Here is an 18997-nt window from a genome sequence, read left to right as displayed (position 1 = left end):
CCTCTTTGGGGGGACCAAGTGGCTTGGATGGTTTTCCCCAGAAAATGTGAAACATTCATGCTCACTATGGCCTTGAACTGAGGGGAAATGAACTGATTGTCTTGTAGAATTTGATCTGACTGAATCCACCACCTTAGATCTCTCTTGCATATGATGCAAGATGCATAATAAAAGGAAAAAATTGCTGTCCATGACAAAGGAGGAGCAGTTGCCAAGTTGGAAGCAATCTCTCCTTCTCTTTTAGCTGAACAAGTAAATAAAGTCACTGGTGAAATTCTCTAACTTCAAGGCCATATTGGCCACATCAACTAAGAACAATCACAAGCCCTTCTTTACACAAGTCCGCAATCTCAAAATTAACACTCAAATCTGCTCTGAACTGGTAGCCAAGAACACCACATACACAAATGCCACAGATATAGCCAACCTGCTGGCAGACAGGTTGAGTGAAAACTTCTCCCCTCTCCTCCCATCAGTAAACCAGGAAATCCCCAGCATCTGACCCCCCCCCCACCCCACCCTCATCACCAGGGAGCAGGTCTTTAATGCCCTCGCAGAGAAAAATTACAGCCTCCATGGCACCAGTCAACATCCCTGGCTCATCCTACATGAGCTCTCAGCACCATTAAGCACCGTATTCAACCAAAGCCTGAGCACCAGCTTCATCCCAGCCAAATGGCAGACAGCCACTGTCATCCCTCTACACAAAGGTGGCGTCCACCAACCTAGGCAATTATAAGCCCATCAGCCTAACCTGCAAGGCCATGGAACATATCATGGACCTTATAAACAAGGACTTTGGCAATCTCCAAATGCTTGACCCCACACTGTTTGATTTTGTCAAAGGGAGATCATGCCTGTTAAACCTGGGCGACTTCTTCAAAAGTCACCAAAAGCCATGGACTAGGGGAAGATGGTGCGCACTGCCTACCTTCACCTAGCCAAAGCCTTCAGCTCTATTCTCCACTCGGGCATAATAGATAAACTCACCCAGCTAGGCATCAACCCATATGTTACCAGATAGGTAGCTAACTGACTCATTGATTGAACCCAATGAGTCAAAATAGGGGAAGCCATTTATGGAAGACCTGTAATTAGTTGCATGCCCCAAGGATTGGTCTTGGGACCTCTACTGTTTGGGATATACTTTTCTGAAGTGCAAGTAGAAACTAGTGGTCTGTGGCTGACCAAGTTTGCAGATGACTGCAAGATGGGTGCGGTCTTAAATTCTCCAACTTCTTACTGGTGACAGAAACATGGCCTCAAACTGAATGCCAAGAAATGCATCATTATCCCCTTTGTCGAAAATGGTATCCCCAAAACTGTGTAATATTCATTTTTGTTTTCATGCTATGTGACCAAGGGTGTAGGAGGCCAACACTGAGTTCAGAGTGGGGACTGCCCCTTGCAAAAATGTTATTTTCTCATCCGAGTGAAGATTTAACGGGTTTGTTTTGTCTAGCTGAAACTTAAATTTCCTGTTGATGAGATGTTGTGGAACCCTTAAAGTTTCATTGCCATAAGTCTTTTTCCAAGGTAAGGGCAAGGATGAACTTTGGTTTCACTCAAGACCTTTCAAGTCCCTCCCCTCAGTTCTGCATGCACTACAGACTTAATATATAAAATTTACTGAATTCTGTCCTGACTGGTTCATTTTATTCTTGATAGAGAAATGAATTACTTAAAGCTTTTAGGCCACAATGGTGTACAAAAGGGTGCTAACTATCTCTAAAATATCTGCAGTTCCAGGTTTGATTCAGAGTCATCATCTGCCCAGTGTACTGCTCTGAGAAGGCTACTTAACTAGCCAGTTATCTAGGGGTACTACTTAAAAGAGGCAATTATGTCTAACAAGTTTCCCAGGTTAACATACAAATATAACTCAATTTAAAAAATAAAATTAATAAACCAGTAAAATTCAAGTTCTACAGAAGAAACATCATGAAACAAAGAGTTATAATCTTAGACAGAAGTAATATTTAACACCATGAAAATAATGCAGAGTTATTATACAGAACTAGCTAAACTTAGATAAACAATAAACAGCCCTAAGTATATGAAATGGAAAATAATCTCAGTAACAAAATGGTTGTGCAACACAAATGTCAAGTACAATTTTATACAAGATAAATGAAAGTTAATAGGACATACATGCAAAAATGCCATCACAACATGATAATATGCACAGTATGCATTTGCTTATATATTTTGAGATAGACTAAGGAACTTAAGTCTACAATCAGTGCTGGGGGGATAGATTCCTGTCCCAGAGACTTCCATTACGCTGGAACAAACTACCTATCTATATAAACAAAGTTCCTCATTAGCACTCTTCAAGAAAAATCTTGATGACTGCATGGGAAATAGGAAATTCACCCTGGGGATCACCTCTGGGGCTCTGCTTGACAGGGGCACAGGAAAATTATTTTCTTGGGTGTCGAAAGCCAGGGTACGTTTTTGGCTAGGCTTATATAGGCCCTAGGGCCAATAGCCTAGTACCTACCTATGAACTCCTTAACTATGCAAACAAATCTATTGAAATAACTATATCCAAGACATGATTCAGCACTTAGTCGACAAAAATATCTTCAAGGGGCACTGATGACTATATATTACTGTAATAAAAAAAGATTTACCTTTAGGACTTCAGCTTTCCAGTATCCAACCTGCCAAACGTGAAAAGGATTTACTGGTTCAAACTCCATGCATGCATCAGAGTCAGAAATATTTCCATCTGTATCCAGGCCCTGTAAGAAAAAGGATAAGCTTTATTTCTATAAGAGATATTTAAAGGTTTTAAACAGAAAAAAATATATAATCATGCTCAGTATGTTAGCATTGAAGAGCATGATTCCAAATAAGTTGCATATGCAGCAATCACACGAGGTGTACCTCTTGCAAAAAATCAACAGACAGCAGAAAAGAACCAACTAAAAATATAGTTTAAGTTTGTTTTTAGCAAGATAAGGGATAAAAAATAATTTGAAAATGTTGGCAATTAACAGTGCATTGCAGATTATGCATAACATAATAAAAACAAAGTTATATACTTAGCATAATGTTAGATTCCTTCATTCTAATATGCCCTATATGACTGATGGGTTTTGTGCTACTTTTTGAATCCAGATCAGCAATGCTAAAGCTCTTCAACTTCAAGCTCCTTTAAAAAGGAAATCCCTGCCATAATGCTTTTAAAAGGAAATACCCTAAGGAATCAACTTCCTCAGACTGACTTTGTCATCTATCTGGAAAGGTTATGACTGAGAGGAGATCTGGGAGAGATGGACAGAAGTCTGACAGGTCCTGCATAGAATGACATCTAGAAGTGGGATGGATGGATGTAGAAATGTCATACTGGATGGATGAGGATGATGGAATCCAGTATTATGGCAGTAAATCACTTCTGTATCTTATTCATTCTGTCTATCCAATCCAAATGAGTCAGAATCCCTAACTACTTGTACTCCTGGATGACATAATGAAAGGATAATGTTAAGGACTGTTGCATCAAAGGAAGCCCTAGACATATACAATATATCCAACTTGTAACGCTTGTTAAGTGTGCAACATAGACCAAGTTGTGGATCACAAGTTTTGTCAATAGTGGAATTCTTGAAAAAGGCTATGGAAACTGGCAATAGGTCTTGCAGAAAAAAAGCATTTGGCTTGATTGGTAATGTTTTGCTCTGTGAAGAGTAAACGGGAGGGGAGGGGGGACAGGAAATGCAGCCACTATGGGTGAATTTCACCTTCTCCAAAACCAGATGAACAGCAAAGATGTGTACCAAAAATGGAGATGAGAAGACCACAGCATAAAACCAACGAATTTATTATTAAAAAAGAGACTAACAGGTACCATCAGTAAGCGCTTTCACATCAAACAGATGCGTCATCAGACTTCATTCACAATACAAATCATTCCTTGTTTAAATATATCTAATCAACGAATTAATAAAACAATTAGTCAATTACTAATTTGTTAAAAACACATACTATTCTAAAATCTGCTAAATGAAAAATGAAACAAAATCATTTAAATCTTTTGGCAGCAAGTAATGGTTTTATAGACGCCCTTTCATTGAGTCCGGGAGGTTTATCAGCTTGCAACTTAACTATCCAATATAATTCATTCTGCTCAGTGACATTTTTCTTATCTCCCAACCTTAAACCACAATCTATACAGTATATAACCAAAAATTGGAATGTATGTGCTTTATTCAGCATTACATGCTTGGCTAACGCACTTCTTTCAACATCTTCATTACGAATAGCCAAAAGATGTTCCCTAACTCTATCACGAAGGGATCTGTTTGTCATACCTACATAAAACAAATGACATTCATTACATACTGCCAAATATATCAAATCAATCTGTGAAGAGTAAGCAAATAAGATACAATCAGATAAGCCATCTATAAAGTGACTTTGGTCACTTTTTGCCCAAGTTTGGTTTGAGCTAAGGGAATGAATAACTGCACATCTTTTCTCATCTGTTTTGCTTGGTGAAGATAAAACTACAGTTGCATATCTACATCCAATGACTTAAGTGTACAATGATAAAGTCACCATAATCAGATTAATTAGGGAAAAAATGGAAAATGTGTAACTTAGTTCAAGTTGCTTTCTGTTGCAACCTTGGCATGAAAGGAGAGAGTAGTTTGCAGGGAAATGCATCCATGTGGAGGACTAGATAGGAAGGATTTTAAATCTTTGCAGTTCAGTTTTTTCCTTAAGAAGAATGTCAGCTGTGTTGTGGATGTCACAAGTGGGTTTTGGTCATGGTTTCTAGAATTAAATTATCAAGGGACAGGATCCTTTATATGAGAACAAAAGATGAAGGTTCCCTTCAGTAAGGCTTTACACAATTTACGTGATGCAACAGGTTGGGAGTAAAAAACAAGTGAAAAAAGTAGACTATTAAAACAAACTAGGTGACTCTGTATAGCACGGACTTGTTTATTATAAAATAAAATACAAAACAAAACAAAACTCAGAGCAGACTTGATAAACAGAAAAAAGATACTAAGCGCTTTCACCCCTACACACTTGGGGTATCATCAGAGTAAGGCTTTACACAATTTACGTGATGCAACAGGTTGGGAGTAAAGACCATTTTGAAAATATGAAATGGAATCCAAGTGAATCTTGGTGGCAAAACAGCTGGAAACTACTTTAAAAACTTCCAAAGGAAACTGCAGAATCTGAGGACCAGAAGGGGAAACTGGATCAATAGCAAAATTGAAATCTCAATAGCAAAATTGAAATCTTTCACTTTTGTTTGGGTATAATCTTTCTGTGATGCAAGGATGATGAATACCACACTACTGGGCAGCATAGGGTCATGGGCCATTAACCATGTGGTTAACTTTAGGGGGAGTTAGGTCCAAGTGAACTGCCATATGGGTGAGATAAGACCTAAATGGGGTTTTAAAAGCAAAAGATGCTTAATTTTAGGTGGCCTGAAAAAGGAACACCATACATGCTATGCCCAACATGGTGTAATGAGGATCATTGTGGCTTTGCACGCTGTTGCTTTCAGAAAGCATCTGGGTATCAGAGGCAGAGAAGGAAAGGCATAGGGGAGTATGTGAGGCACTGTTAAGGAAAAGCATCTCTCAGTGACAACCCCATCTGGGAAATTAAGGTGAAGTAACTTTTGCACTTGATTTTGGCAGGGGATACAAAGAGGTTGCAGCACAGCTGGGCCCCACTGGTAGGAAATTGTGCTAGCTACCACTTGATTAAAACCACTCAAGGGATCAAAATGGATCAGAAGAGCATGTCTGCAAGACAGTTGACCTCCCATGGGATATGTTTTGCTATCAGAAAGTGATGCAAACCATCTGCCCATTGCTAAACATTCTTGGCTTCTCAGAATAGAGGGGTCAGGATCTGGTTCCTCCCTGCTTGTTTAAATACCACACTAACAACACTGTCTGTCTGCATGGAGACAACCAGAGTTAGAAGATCCTTGAATTACTGCAACATTACCTGGACTACTGTCATCTCCAGCATATTTACTTGAATATTAGCCTCTGTCTGATTCTATATTCCTTGTACTACTTTTCTATGGCAATGCCCACTCCACCCCAAACAGGAGGCATTGATAGCTACTATCACTGTTGGCAAAGGAAGAGCAAACTGTCTCCTCACTGAAATTGTGGGAAAGATGAGCCACTACTGAAAATGAGCCTTGCACCACTGAGTAATATGAACCAGGGTGATAAAGTGGTTGGAAAGCTAGGACCAATGAGCTATTTGAAGCTATTGGACAATGCTCATACAAAAGCAAGTATAAACCACCAAGACTATATTAGAGTCTGTAAGACCTACCACTCAGAGAACCAAAGCTGGAGGAAGAGAATGGTGGTTTAAGAGACAATGGACTGAGGCACTGAGAAATTAGATTCTTTGAGGGGAAATCCAGTTGTGTTAATTGTGTTCAAATGGCATCGGATGAATAGAGAATGCACCGAGTTGGTTGTAGGTTTACAGGGATGCCTACAGATGAGGCAGAGCTGCAACAAATTGCCTCTAGCTTCTATTAGCAATTACCTGGCACTGAGGAGCTAGTTACCTAGATATGAGAACACGCATTCCTCCGAGTCACAGATGGACTGTGATTACTACCATGCACTTGGTAAACCCCAAGGGGTGGGGGGACAGAGGCGAGACCAAAAGGTAGAGCTCTTAATTGATGATGATTGGCCCATTGCTGGAAACAGGTCTACTGAGCATATCCAATAGCTTGATTTTAGGCAGAGCAAAATCGACAGCAGCACATCCATTCTGAAAGTGGACTTTTTGCCGCAAAGGTGTAGGTCAACAAGACCTTACATGACCCTGAAGCCCTTGCTCTCCTTTGGCATTAAAAGAATGTTGAGTAGATGGCTCTGGTATGGTGTGACCTCTAGAATAGCTAATTTTTGTAGGAGAGAGAATTTATCTTCATCTCACTTTCGGTGGGACAGAAAAACTGTTTGTAGCAAGGTTTGCTTAGATGGGGGATGGGAAAAGGGTATTGTACAGCCTCTGACCACTCTCTCCCACCCACCAATCCCACAGAATGGCCAGCCACATGGGGATCTACCCCCCAACTACCTCTAAATGGGGGTACTTAGGCAAAACTTCAAGGATACTGGTTTTGCTCATCTGAAAAGGATACCAAAAAAGTACAGTTGTGTACACTTACCATAAATGCAGATGTCAAACGTATTCACTGTTGCAGTCATCATATTTAGGTTATCCCTGCCAGGGTAGCCCTTGGCCTGCCCGAATACCAAAGGCTTAGTATTTCTGCGTCAGGTGCTGTTACTTCAGGACTGACATCAGGTCATCAGTAGTATAAAGTAAGGCAGCAAATGCCATTACATCAGTTTTTCTTGCCCTGTCAGGAGCCCCCAAGTGGGAACCAGGTTATGGTGGAAGAACCCCAACAATAGAAAGTAAATATAAAAAAGGTCCTTGTAAGGAGAAGGAGAGAGAGAGAGAGAGAGAGAAGTGGGGGATGCAACAGTGAATACATTCGAACATCTAGATTTATGGTAAGTGTACACAAATGTACTATGTTCTTCATGTTTCACTGCTGCAGTCATCACATCTGAGTTGATTCCCAAAGCTGAGGAAAAGGGTGGAGGCAGTCAAGGAGACTAGGGGCTGGCTAGGATGCCCTACAAGTCTGCAGTGGCATAGCCTGCCCTGGATTTGGAGAAGATAGGCAGGTGGTAATGCTTGGTGACAGTGTGAACAGATGTCCAGGTGGCAGCCTCCAAGATATCCCTGGTGGGGATTCCTCTGAGGAAAGCTGCAGAGGTGGAGGCTGCTTTGGTGGAGTGAGTCCTGACCCCCTTAGAGGAGGTTTTCCGTGTTACTTATAACAGATACAGATGCAGTGTGCTATCCATTTGGAAATTGTTTGTTTGGAGATGGCTTTGCTCTCTGCCCCTGCAGCAAAGCTAACCAGTAATTGATCAGACTTCCTGAATGATTTAGTCCTGTCTAGATAGAATCTGAGCTGTGCACATCTAGAGAGTGCAGGATCCTTTCCCCTTGTTTTGAGGGTTAGGGAAAAAGGTGGGCAAATGAATGGATTATTCTGTGGGTTAGGGAAAAAGGTGTGCAAATGAATTAATTGGTTGAGAGCCACACTGGACACCACCTTGGGCACGAAGGATGGATTAGTCCTGAGGGAAACCCTGTCAACATGGAAGATGAAGGGCTCCATAGCCATAAGTGCTTGTAGCTCGGAGACTCTTCTGGCTGAAGTTATGGCCAGAAGAAAAGCGGTCTTCCAGGACAGAAATTTTAACTCTGCTGAAGATGCTGGTTCAAAGGGTGAGCTTCTCCAACACAAAGTTAAGGTCCCAAGCTGGGGTAGGTGTTCTGAGTGGCCTCAATTTGCTAGCCCCTCTTAGGAATTGTTTGATCAGAGGATCTGTGAGAAAAGGGGCTGCTCAGTGTTGAAATGAGCAGAGATAGCAGAGGCATGAATTTTAATACAGGAAAAAGAGACAACTATGTAGCAGGTCAGCTAGGTAATCCAGGATGAGAGGTAGGGAGGGCTGTGCCATATTGGCTCCCTTAGCCTGAATCCAGGTGCAGAACCTTTTCCATTTGTTAATACAAGACTTTCTAGTGCTAGGGCATCTGGCCTCACGTATAACATTGAGAACCTGTTTACTGAGGTTGGCAGATTGATCAGTGGCCAGGGAATACACCAGGCTGCTAAACTGAGGGTCTGTAATTAGGGATGCATGACTTCTCCTTCCCTTTGGGTCAGGAGGATTTGGGTCTGAGATGCCATGGTGGCAGTGGGGACAGGCTGCGCAGCAGTGGGTACTAGTGCTGGTGAGGCCAGTCTGGAGCAATAAGAATTGCCCTTGGTTTTTCCTCCCTTATTTTGAGGAGTACCCTGGTGATGACCAGTAGTAGAGAAAAAGCACAGACTGATAGACTAACCCAGAGAAAGAATAGGGCATCCCACTTTCCAAGCCATGCAGTGATGCTCCCTGGTGCAGAACTTGCTGAGCTGATGGTTGGTGTGGGAGGTAAGAGATCAACCTTCTGGGTGCTCCATTTCTGAGTTAAGGTAAAGGTTCTTTTGTCTAGCTGCCACACGTGTGGGTCCAGAAGTTTTCTGTTTAAGTGGTCTGCCAGAAAGTTTAGAGAACCTGGCAGGAATTGTGCTAATAGGTGGAGCTGCATGGCAGAGGCTGTGTGCCAAAGGGTCATAGCCAGCCTGCATAGAGGGTAGGAGAGAGTCCCTCCCTGCTTGCTGATTTACCACATCACATTGGTGTTGTCTGTTTTGATTAGTAGAGCCCATGGAGAGAGAAGGGGCGTGAAAGCTGTCATTGCGTGCTGGACAGCTAACATCTCTTTTTGGTTGATGTGCAGATTGATTTACTGTGGGCTCCATTGGCTCTGTATGCACCTGCAATCCAGGTATGCACCCCAGGCATAGTCTGATGCATCTGTGGTGAGGGTCTGTGTGGCGGGGGGGGGTGAGAAAGGTAGCCCCTTGTTGTGGGAGCATGCTGCTGCCCACCAAAGAAAATCTTTCCTTAGGCACGGTATCATTGGTATAAGAGTTTCCAGATCTTGAGAGTGTTGACAGCAAAGGCTTTTTAGGTACCACTGAAGTTTCCTCATATGCAGTCTGGCATATGGAATGCGTAGAATGCAAGATGCCATGAACCCCAGAGCTTGCAGAATTTTCCTTGCAGATAACTTGGGTCTGGCGGCTAGTTGAGAGAAGTAGGCTGTTGGGTAAGTTTGCTTTTCTGGTGTAAGGAATGCTGTCTGGGATGCTGTGTCCAGGCTTGCTCCCAAGAATATAATCCTTTGGGTGGGTACTAGTTTGGATTTCTTTTCATTGATAGAGTATCCTAGGGAGTTCAGTAGGGACTTTACAAAGGCCAGGTGCTTGAGCAGCTTTTCCTGTCTGCCTGAATTAGGCAGTCATCTAAGTATGGGTAAATTTGGATATTCCTTTGTCTGCAAATGGCAATGGCGGGAGCCAGACATTTTTTGAAAACTCTGGGAGCAGTAGATAAGCCAAAGGGTAGTGCAGAGAACTGAAAGTGCAGAGAATCCTCCTCTGAAATGTAGATATTTCCTGCAGGATTCCCTGATAGCGATGTGGAGGTTGGCCTCTTTTAGATATGGGTAGCAGTTGCTGAAGGGTGAGCATTTTAATTCTGGTATCACCATGAAGGTTTTTAGAATGGATAGATATAAAGGATGGGGGGCCAGGTGCCCTCTTTTCTGGGTACCAGAAAAAGTCTGGTGTATAAACCTTAGCCTATCTGTTCTGCAGGAACTTGCTCTATTACCCTCTTTTGCCCACTGGCTTGGAGGTAGATCTGAAAACCCTTTTGGGGTTGGAAGAGTGTGGAAAGAAAATTTGCATCCCTGGGACACTACGTTGAGGACCCAGTGGTCATTGGTAATGGTGACCCAGGTGCTTGCGTGAAAGGAGAGGGGGGGTGGGGGAGGAGAGTCATTGTGAGTTCTTACCATGAGGGGGTGGCTTATAACTCCCTGGTTTTGAAGTGGAGGAACTCCAGTGCTTTGATCTCTGCATTCTCTGTGGCTGCTGTCTGGGAGGTCTGGGCTGAACTGACCTGGTGTGAGCAGGAAAGAACCAATGTTTGGAGTGGCAATGCCTGCTGAACCTGGGTGGCTGGACCTATAGGAAATCCTTATCTGTCTGCATAGATTTAGACTTTTCTTCCATCTTAAGACCTCCTCTGCCTCCTCTGACTTAGTGCTAAATAAGATGTCTTTGTGCAAAGGTGCATCCAATAATTAAGATTTAACATGGTCTCGCAAGGGCTGTTCCTTAAGCCATGCATGCCTTCTAAGGACAGAACCAGTGACTGCTGCCCTGAAAGACGCTTCTACGGCATCAAAACCAAAGTGTAAGGAGTGCTTAGTCACTTGACTTGCAGAATGCATTAAATCTTGTAAATCTTTAGATTTGGCACAAGCAGGAAAGGAAGAAACATTTTGTTTGAGGAGTTCCACTGTATGTTGCTGAAATTATAGCATATGGAACTGGCAATTTAGTGCTCTGATAGCAAGAGTAGCAGAGGTGTATACTTTTTTACCCCATCTGTCTAGTGCTCAGGAATCCTTATCTGATGGGCTGGGATTCTTAGCAGAGGTTGGTTTAATTTCTTTAGGCCCTTGAGAAATTACCTCAGGGTCAGCAGTAGGATTTTTGAAAAGAAATTTGTGAGAGTCAGGGATTCCAATACCGGTCAGTTTTTTTTGGATGCAGGAGGTAAGGTGTCAGGAGTCAAACTGGCTTCCAGGAACACTGTCCACAACATCCAGGACTAGGGAAATGGCCAGGGGTCTTTGCTGTGGAAGATCTAAGAATTCTCTGAGGCTCTTTTTAGACAGAGGGTAGTCCTGACATTCCCATTGGAAATGATCCCTCAATATATGAAGGGTTGCCCCAAAGGAAAATTCCTCAGGTGGAGAGGCTGAAGGAATGGAATCCTCTGCAACAGAATCCTCATAAGCAGAGAGGGGTTGCATGTCTTCATATTCAGAGGCATCAGAGTCATCAGACTCCTGTTCAGACAAAACTACTGGGGGCAGATCTCTTTCTTTTGGAAGGGGTAGCTTGGCTTCCCCTGATCAGCATGATAAGTTCTTCTGCCAATTTAAGCATTTGAGACTGAGGCAAGGAAGCAGGTGCCTGAGATTGGGTCGGTTTCTTGGGTGTGGTTCGTACCCTGGGCCTTAGAAACTCGGTAGTTTTCAAAAGAACGGTAGATGCGAAAGAAGTCATTTGTGCTGAGAATCAGTATTGCAAAATACTTCATCGGAAGCAGGTACCTGCTCAGCAGCTCTGGACCCATCTAAGGTAGAGACAACTGCAGGATCCTTAGTCAAAGGAGTTTTGTGGCATACCAGACTCCAAAAGGGTCTCTGTAGCAGCCTGCGAATCCACAGAAGCGGGCATCAGGGGCTGCAAAAGCGCCTCACTGAGGACCGGAGAACTGACTACTAGCTTAGTGTCGTCAGTAGGTTTGTACCTGTGCAGTATGTCTCTGTCTTTATCCTTATGTTTTTTCAGATGATCTGCTGTCGGATGGCTTACCAAAGCCATATAGGAATTTGAGGACTGTAAGCGAAAATATCTAGCTACAATAAGGGCCCGACAAAGTATACATCTGGCGTTAAAGCACAAAAAAGTGACAGCAAGGGACATTGTGGTCTAGGCCTAAGCAAGTGACGCAGTAAGAAAGTCAGTCTCGGTGTGGTATTTGCTTTCCACAGGTGAGAAAATTGTTAACTTTTTCTGACATCGGTTAGTGCAAGAAAAAAGGATCACAATGGGTTACTTAGCTTTAGAAGACTTCAGCTTCAATTCGGAAGACGAAACTCTGGTAGTGGCCAACTGGCACTCGAGTCAACTGCTTCTGCTTCAGGCTCCTCGGCAAAACAGACTGATGTGATGGTGTGAGCTGCCTTACTTTATACTAATGATGACCGGAAGTCAGTCCTGAAGAGACAACATCCAATACAGAAATACTAAGCCTCTGGTATTCGGGCCGGTCGAGGGCTACCCTGGCAGGGATAACCCAAATGTGATGACTGCAACAATGAAACACAAAAAATGAGAAGTTATGTACCTACCATAACGTTCCATGTTAGTTGTCTTCTCTCGCCTTCTTTCTTGCTTGATGGGTTCGGAGCCGATCCTCGGCTCCGACTCGGCACTTTGCTAAGCTCGAGAGTCACTTTTACCAGCTCGAGGCAGCCCCATATCCCATGATGCAAGGCGGTAAGTACCCAGATCTCGTTTGTTGTCTATAGGCAATAACACCTAGCATAAATAACTTCCAAAAGGAAGAGGACCAGCACTGTATGGTCTTCAGAAGCATGCTTTCATATAGAGAGAAAGGTCTGTCCAGGCCAGGGGGAAGGAGGGAGGGTCGCAAGAAAGAAGGTGAGAGAAGACAACTAACATGGAACGTTATGGTAGGTACATAACTTCTCAATGTTAAGTTGTCAATCTCGCCTTCATTCTTGCTTGATGGGACCGTCCTAGCACCTATATCCTGGGTGGCTCAATGGAACAGACTCTTGAGAACTGTAGAGCCAAAACTGGCTCTGTCCCTGGAGGCCAAATCCAATTTGTAATGGGAAACAAAGGTATGAGGAGTGGCCCAAGTGGCTGCTGCACAAATAGTGTCTAAAGGAAGTCTAGCTTGAAAGGCTGTGGAAGTGGCTAAGCTTCTGATTGAATGTGCTTTAGGTTTCGAGCACAGCTGTTTTCCCCTGAGCTGATAAATTTCAGAGAGGACAGAAGAAAGCCATCTAGATAAGGTCACTTTTGAGACAGGAAGGCCTTTCTTGTTATCAGCATAAGAAACAAAGAGCTGATCGGATTTCCTGAATTGTTTTGTTCTGTCCAAATAATATCTGAGTTGGTGGTGAACATCAAGATAATGTAATTTTTGTTCCGATCTGTTTGAGTAGTTTGGGAAAAATACAGGGAGATCAATAGTCTGATTCAAATTAGTCTTTGAGGCGACCTTAGGCAAAAAGGTTGGATTAGTTCTCAATGATACTCTGTCTTTGTGGAAGACTAAATATGGGGGGCGAAACGATAGAGCATGAAGTTCAGACACCCTCCTAGCCGATGTAATAGCAACCAGGAATAAAGTTTTCCATGAAAGAAATTTCAGGGAACATGAAACAGCTGGCTCGAAGGGAGGAAGAATCAAGGATGTCAGCACTAAATTTAGGTCCCATTGAGGAGGAGGAGTCCTGATTGGAGGCTTCAGGAGAAAAATTCCTTTTAAGAAGGCTCTACAAAGCCTGCGGGACATAATGTTGTGGTCTGCATACCCAACATGAAAGTTAGAAATAGCAGCCAACTGAACTTTAACCGTGGAAGAAGAGGAGCCCGCGTGAAAGATTTCCGCTAAGAAATCCAAAACTGCTTGTACCGGAGCAGTAAAGGGATCAATATTTTTAGCTTTTGCCCAACAAGAAAAACGTTTCCATTTGCTAGTATAAATCCTCCTAGTGGAGGATTTTAGGGAAGCTACTATGATGTCTCTAACAGGATTAGAGATCATAGGGAGCCTGGCTAAGGAAGAAAGTGGAGCAACCATGCTGTGAGGTTGAGAGAAGGGATAGATTGGTGCAGCTGACCCAATTGGTGAATCAGAAGGTCTGGTAATGGGTCCAGATGCCACGGCTGCACCAAAAGGTGACGATGGAGGAACAGAAACCAAATTTGTCGAGGCCAATAAGGAGCAATGAGAATCATTTTGGCTCTCAAAACGGTGGCTTTCTGGATTACTTGTGGAATCAGCGGAAAGGGAGGAAAGGCATAAAGAAGTCCCTGGGGCCAATCCTGGGTCAGAGCGTCTCTGGGGGGATGGCCTGGTTGTGGGAAGAGAGAGAAGAAGTCTGGGCATTTGCTGTTTTGGGGAGTAGCAAAAAGATCGCAACATGGGCGGCCCCATTCTAGAAAAATCTCCTCCACTATAGATTGTTTGAGAGACCACTCGTGAGGCATGAGAATAGCTCTGCTCAATCTGTCCGCTAAAATGTTGGTTTTCCCAGGGATATGCGTTGCTACCAGAAACCGATGAGAGGAGATCGCCCATTGCCAAAGTCTGAGCGCTTCTCGACACAAGGGGTAGGACTTGGTTCCGCCCTGTTTGTTGATATACCATACTACAGACTGTGTGGACTGCAATTGTCCCAAAGGGAAGAAAGTCGTTGAGGGCTTGCAACGTTAAAAGCACTGCTCTCATCTCTAGGACATTTATGTGCAGGTGGTATTCAAACGGTTGCCACGTCCCATGAACCATCCTGCCCTGATAATGACCCCCCCCCACCCGATCAGGGAGGCGTCCGTAGTGACAGTGGCTACCGGGGCTGGGGGTACAAAGGGTCTGCCTTGGTGAATCTGAGGAGAAGTAATCCACCATGAAAGATGATTCTTGCAAATCTGAGTCACAAATATCTGGTGACGCATCGGAAGTTGTTGGTAAGACCACTGAGTGAACAACATCCACTGAAGCAGGCGCATATAGAAGCGGGCCAAGGGAAGAAGGGTAATGGCCGCAGCCATGAGGCCCAACACCTTTAGAACCATTCTGGCCTGTACTTTCTTGCTGGCTAGAATGATCCTCACGTGACTTTGAATGTCTGAAATTCTTTGTTCTGTGAGGGTAGCTGACATCCGAACGGTGTTTAAGTTTGCGCCTATGAAAGTAATAGACTGGCAGGGCAATAAGGAGGATTTTTCGTAGTTGATTGAAATTCCCAACTGAGTGCAAAGATTTATTGTGTAATCCCTGGCTTGAAGAAGTTGATGCCTGGTGGTGGCTGAAAGGAGCCAGTAGTCTAGATACGGAAACACCTGGAATCCTTGACGTCTCAGGTGAGCCGTGACCACTGCCATACATTTGGCGAACACTCTGGGGGCTGTAGTGAGACCAAAGGGCAGGGCTCTGAATTGGAAGTGACTGGACCCCAGCCGAAAGCGGAGAAACCTTCTGGAGCGCCTGTGAATTTTTATGTGATAGTACGCATCCTGAAGATCTATTGAGCACATCCAGTTGTCCTTCTCTAGGAAGGGCAGAATTGATTGAAGTGTGACCATTCGGAATCTTGTCTTTCTCACAGACTTGTTGAGTCTGCTGAGATCCAATATTGGTCTCCAGTCTCCCGTCTTTTTGGGGACCAAAAAGAACCTTGAGTAGATTCCGGGTTCTGAATGGTCTGTTGTAACTGGCTGAATGGCTCTTTTTTGTAGAAGTTTGAATACTTCTAACTCTGCAATTTCCCTTAGACCGGGTGGTACCATCTGGAAGGGAATACGAGAGAGAAAAGGGACTTTCCTCGAAAGGAATTTTGTAACCCTCAGATATGATCGACTGTACCCATCTGTCTTGAGTGAGGGAACGCCAGGCTTCTGGGTACAGCGATAGTCTTCCCCCGACTGCCTCCAAGGATGGACAGTCGGGCAACATCTCAGGGATGCTGAAAGGGCTTGTCAGAGAGAGGCTCTCTGCTTCCCTGGTTTTGTGGACCCCCTCTGCCTCTAGGGTGGCGTCTGTTATTGTTACCCCCTCTGCCTCTAGGGGTAAACTGACCACGTGTATCCGGTGTGACTCCTTGGGATTTGCGGAACCACATTTTGCCACCCTTCTGTCCTTTAGGGTAAGGGTCTAGAAGGGGTGGAAAAACGGACCCCTACAGCAGAAAGAGTCTTGCCGTCCTGCTCACACCTGGTCAATGTTTCCTTCACTTGAGGGCCAAACAAAGCTGACCCATCAAAGGGAGAGTTTGTGAAGGATGCCTTAAAGGGATCTGCAAAATTACAGAGCCGCATCCAGGCTTGGCGTCTAAGAGCCACACCTGTGCCTGCGGCCCTACTCGCTCCATCTGCTGCATATGATATCAGTCGCATGGAGGAGTTAGCAATAGAATTAAGTGTTCCTAGCTGCTAAGCAATTTTTTCTTGAGCTCCTACAGCTGTGGGATCCTGAACTACTTCACCTAGCTCCTTAAGGATGTCCCTTTGGAGTCTGGTGAAGTGACATAAGTAGTTCAGCGAGCGCATAGCAAAGGTCGCTGAAGAAAACATCCGCTTACCATACCTATCCATGGTCCTAGAGTCCTTATTAGGAGGATGGACAGGTACGGAAGGATCTGCAAGTTCCTTCTTAGTGGCAGCCGCCACCACCATGGCATCAGCAGGGACACCTTTCGTAAGGAATTGCTTGTCCGCAGGGGCAGTAATAAATTTAGAAGGCCTCCTAGGAACTGGCTCTACAGAGTCAGGAGCAGCCCACGCCTTTTGAGCAATAACCTGCATAAGGGGGTCGAAAGGCGGAGACAGCCAGGAGGTGGAAGGCCGAGAGACAAACGCCACCAAGTATACCGACTCATCCTCAGAGGGATTATTGGAGGCCAGTTTCCCCTCTGTTTAAGGAGTTCTAGGATGTCTGAAAATGAGACATCCTCAGAGGGGATCTTAGGGATCCCTCCGACTCATCTAAGTCGGTATCTGAAGTGATAGACTCGGGAGTCTACGTGTTTCCTCTTACACGTCCTCTTGCTGGAGGATCCCCTGACTGATCAGGAGAATCCTCGGAAGAGGGTTCTTCCCAGTGGGGAAACCTGAGGCGGAGGATCTCTGGGTCCGGGAGCAAGAGAGATGGCAGAGATATCGACAGGCACCGTAGAGGGAGGAGCTAAGGGAACAGACTGCTGGCGGAGTCCAGTGGCCAGCACACTCTTCATCACCTCGAAGGCTCCCCTCCCAGGGAGGTCCGAGAGAACCCATTCCGAAGAAACAGGAACTCCAGGGCCCACTGAAAGGGAAGGCTCCGAGGCAGATGTCGGGGCCGAGCTCACCAAGGCCGAGGCTCCAAGGGGAAGAGTGGGGTCGGACAAGGGTCCGATGCCACTCACCCCCTCGGAGGAGACCAGGGAAGCCCGACCACAGAATCCCTCTAAGGAAGGTCTCGAAGAGGAGATAAGAGTAGAGGCTGAGGGAGCAGAAGGGGGTGGTATCTGTCCCTCAGCCATAGCAGAAACTCTTCCCGAAGACTCCAGCTCCAAACTCTGAGGTAGAGTCGAAGGAGGAACTGCAAGGGGGTGTGGACTTATAGTCGTCTGTTGAGACGGACTATGTAGCATCTGGGCCAGTGCCTGTGATTTTAATAATCTACTGACCACCCTCTCTAAATCATGGTCAGAAAGCCTGGATGACCTAGATGATCGGCTCCGATGGCTCCGTTCCGAGAGGAGAGGTGAGGCCGGAGCCGAGAGTATCGGTTCCAAGGAAGGGGACCTGGACCTCTTCTTCGAAGGAACCATCGGAGCCGACGAAACCATGGATGCAGTCGGAGCCGACGACTTTTCGGCACCGACAGAAGGTCTCGATGCATCGGCTCCGGTCGGAGCCGATACAGACATAAAGGTAAGGGTGTCGGAGCCGGTCGGCGCCGACACTGAAGCCTGAGCCACATGGTGGTCGGAACCAATCGGAGCCGACACCGATGTGACCGAACCAGTATCGGCACCGATAGCCACCGGTGCCAAAGGTTTGTGCAAACCAGGATCGGCTCCAGCCGGAGCCGATCTCGACTCTGAAAGAGTCGGAACCGAGGCCGCAGGCTTAGACACAGAAGCCTGGGCCTTGGAAGACTTGGAAGTCTTACTCGGAGCCGACTTAGCCGGAGAGCCCTCCGGTTTAAGTAGGCCCCTTAAAATCAATTTGTTTCTCCTCTCCTGCAGGACTCTCTGGCTAAAGGAATGACAAATTGCACAGGAGTCCTGCAGGTGGAGAGGTCCCAGGCAGTATAAGCAAGAAGTATGACAGTCTGTCAGAGACATCTTCTGACAGCACGAGTCACACTTCTTAAAGCCTGAGACCCTTTCCTTGGACATGGTTGTAAAAAAAACACACACAACACAGTCCCAAGAACCAGTTATCCCAAAAATAATAAGATAACTAACCTCTCACACACACACACCCTAACAAGGGGGGGGGGGGATGGGAGGGGAGAAGGCCTGACTAAAAAAATAAAGGAGTGAGGGAATTTCTAGTCAGAAAGGGACTTAATCTAAACTAAAAACGTTAAATATAAAGTTTTAAGGTAAAAAAGGGGCAAAAATAGTATTATTTTAAACACTTACCAGGAGCTGGCAAAAGGAGGACCTCATCAGCGAAGAGGCAAACGAGATCTGGGTACTTACCGCCTTGCATCATGGGATATGGGGCTGCCTCGAGCTGGTAAAAGTGACTCTCGAGCTTAGCAAAGTGCCGAGTCGGAGCCGAGGATCGGCTCCGAACCCATCAAGCAAGAATGAAGGCGAGATTGACAACTTAACATCATTCCTTATTCTGTGGATGTCTACAGCCTTTCAGCTTCTGTTGGAGCCACCTCTACACAGGCCACTCTTGTCTGACATGAAGTCAAAGGCTTGATGTTGAGATTTT

At 45.0% G+C, this 18997-nt stretch overlaps 1 protein-coding gene across 1 annotated transcript in view; it reads right to left on the bottom strand.

The window, feature by feature from the left end:
- The window catches only part of LOC122813722, a gene marked incomplete at both ends in the record, with an annotated part of 144985 nt that overhangs the window by 54647 nt on the left and 71341 nt on the right, over positions 1-18997 (bottom strand). The window contains 1 exon segment of the mRNA XM_044086192.1: positions 2637-2747. Coding sequence (XP_043942127.1) covers positions 2637-2747 — 111 coding nt within the window.

The sequence above is a fragment of the Protopterus annectens genome, chromosome 1.part1 (genome assembly GCF_019279795.1).
Source record: "Protopterus annectens isolate FY-2018-M chromosome 1.part1, PAN1.0, whole genome shotgun sequence".
Taxonomy (NCBI): domain Eukaryota; kingdom Metazoa; phylum Chordata; order Ceratodontiformes; family Protopteridae; genus Protopterus; species Protopterus annectens.
This window is presented reverse-complemented; position numbering and strand designations above follow the sequence as displayed.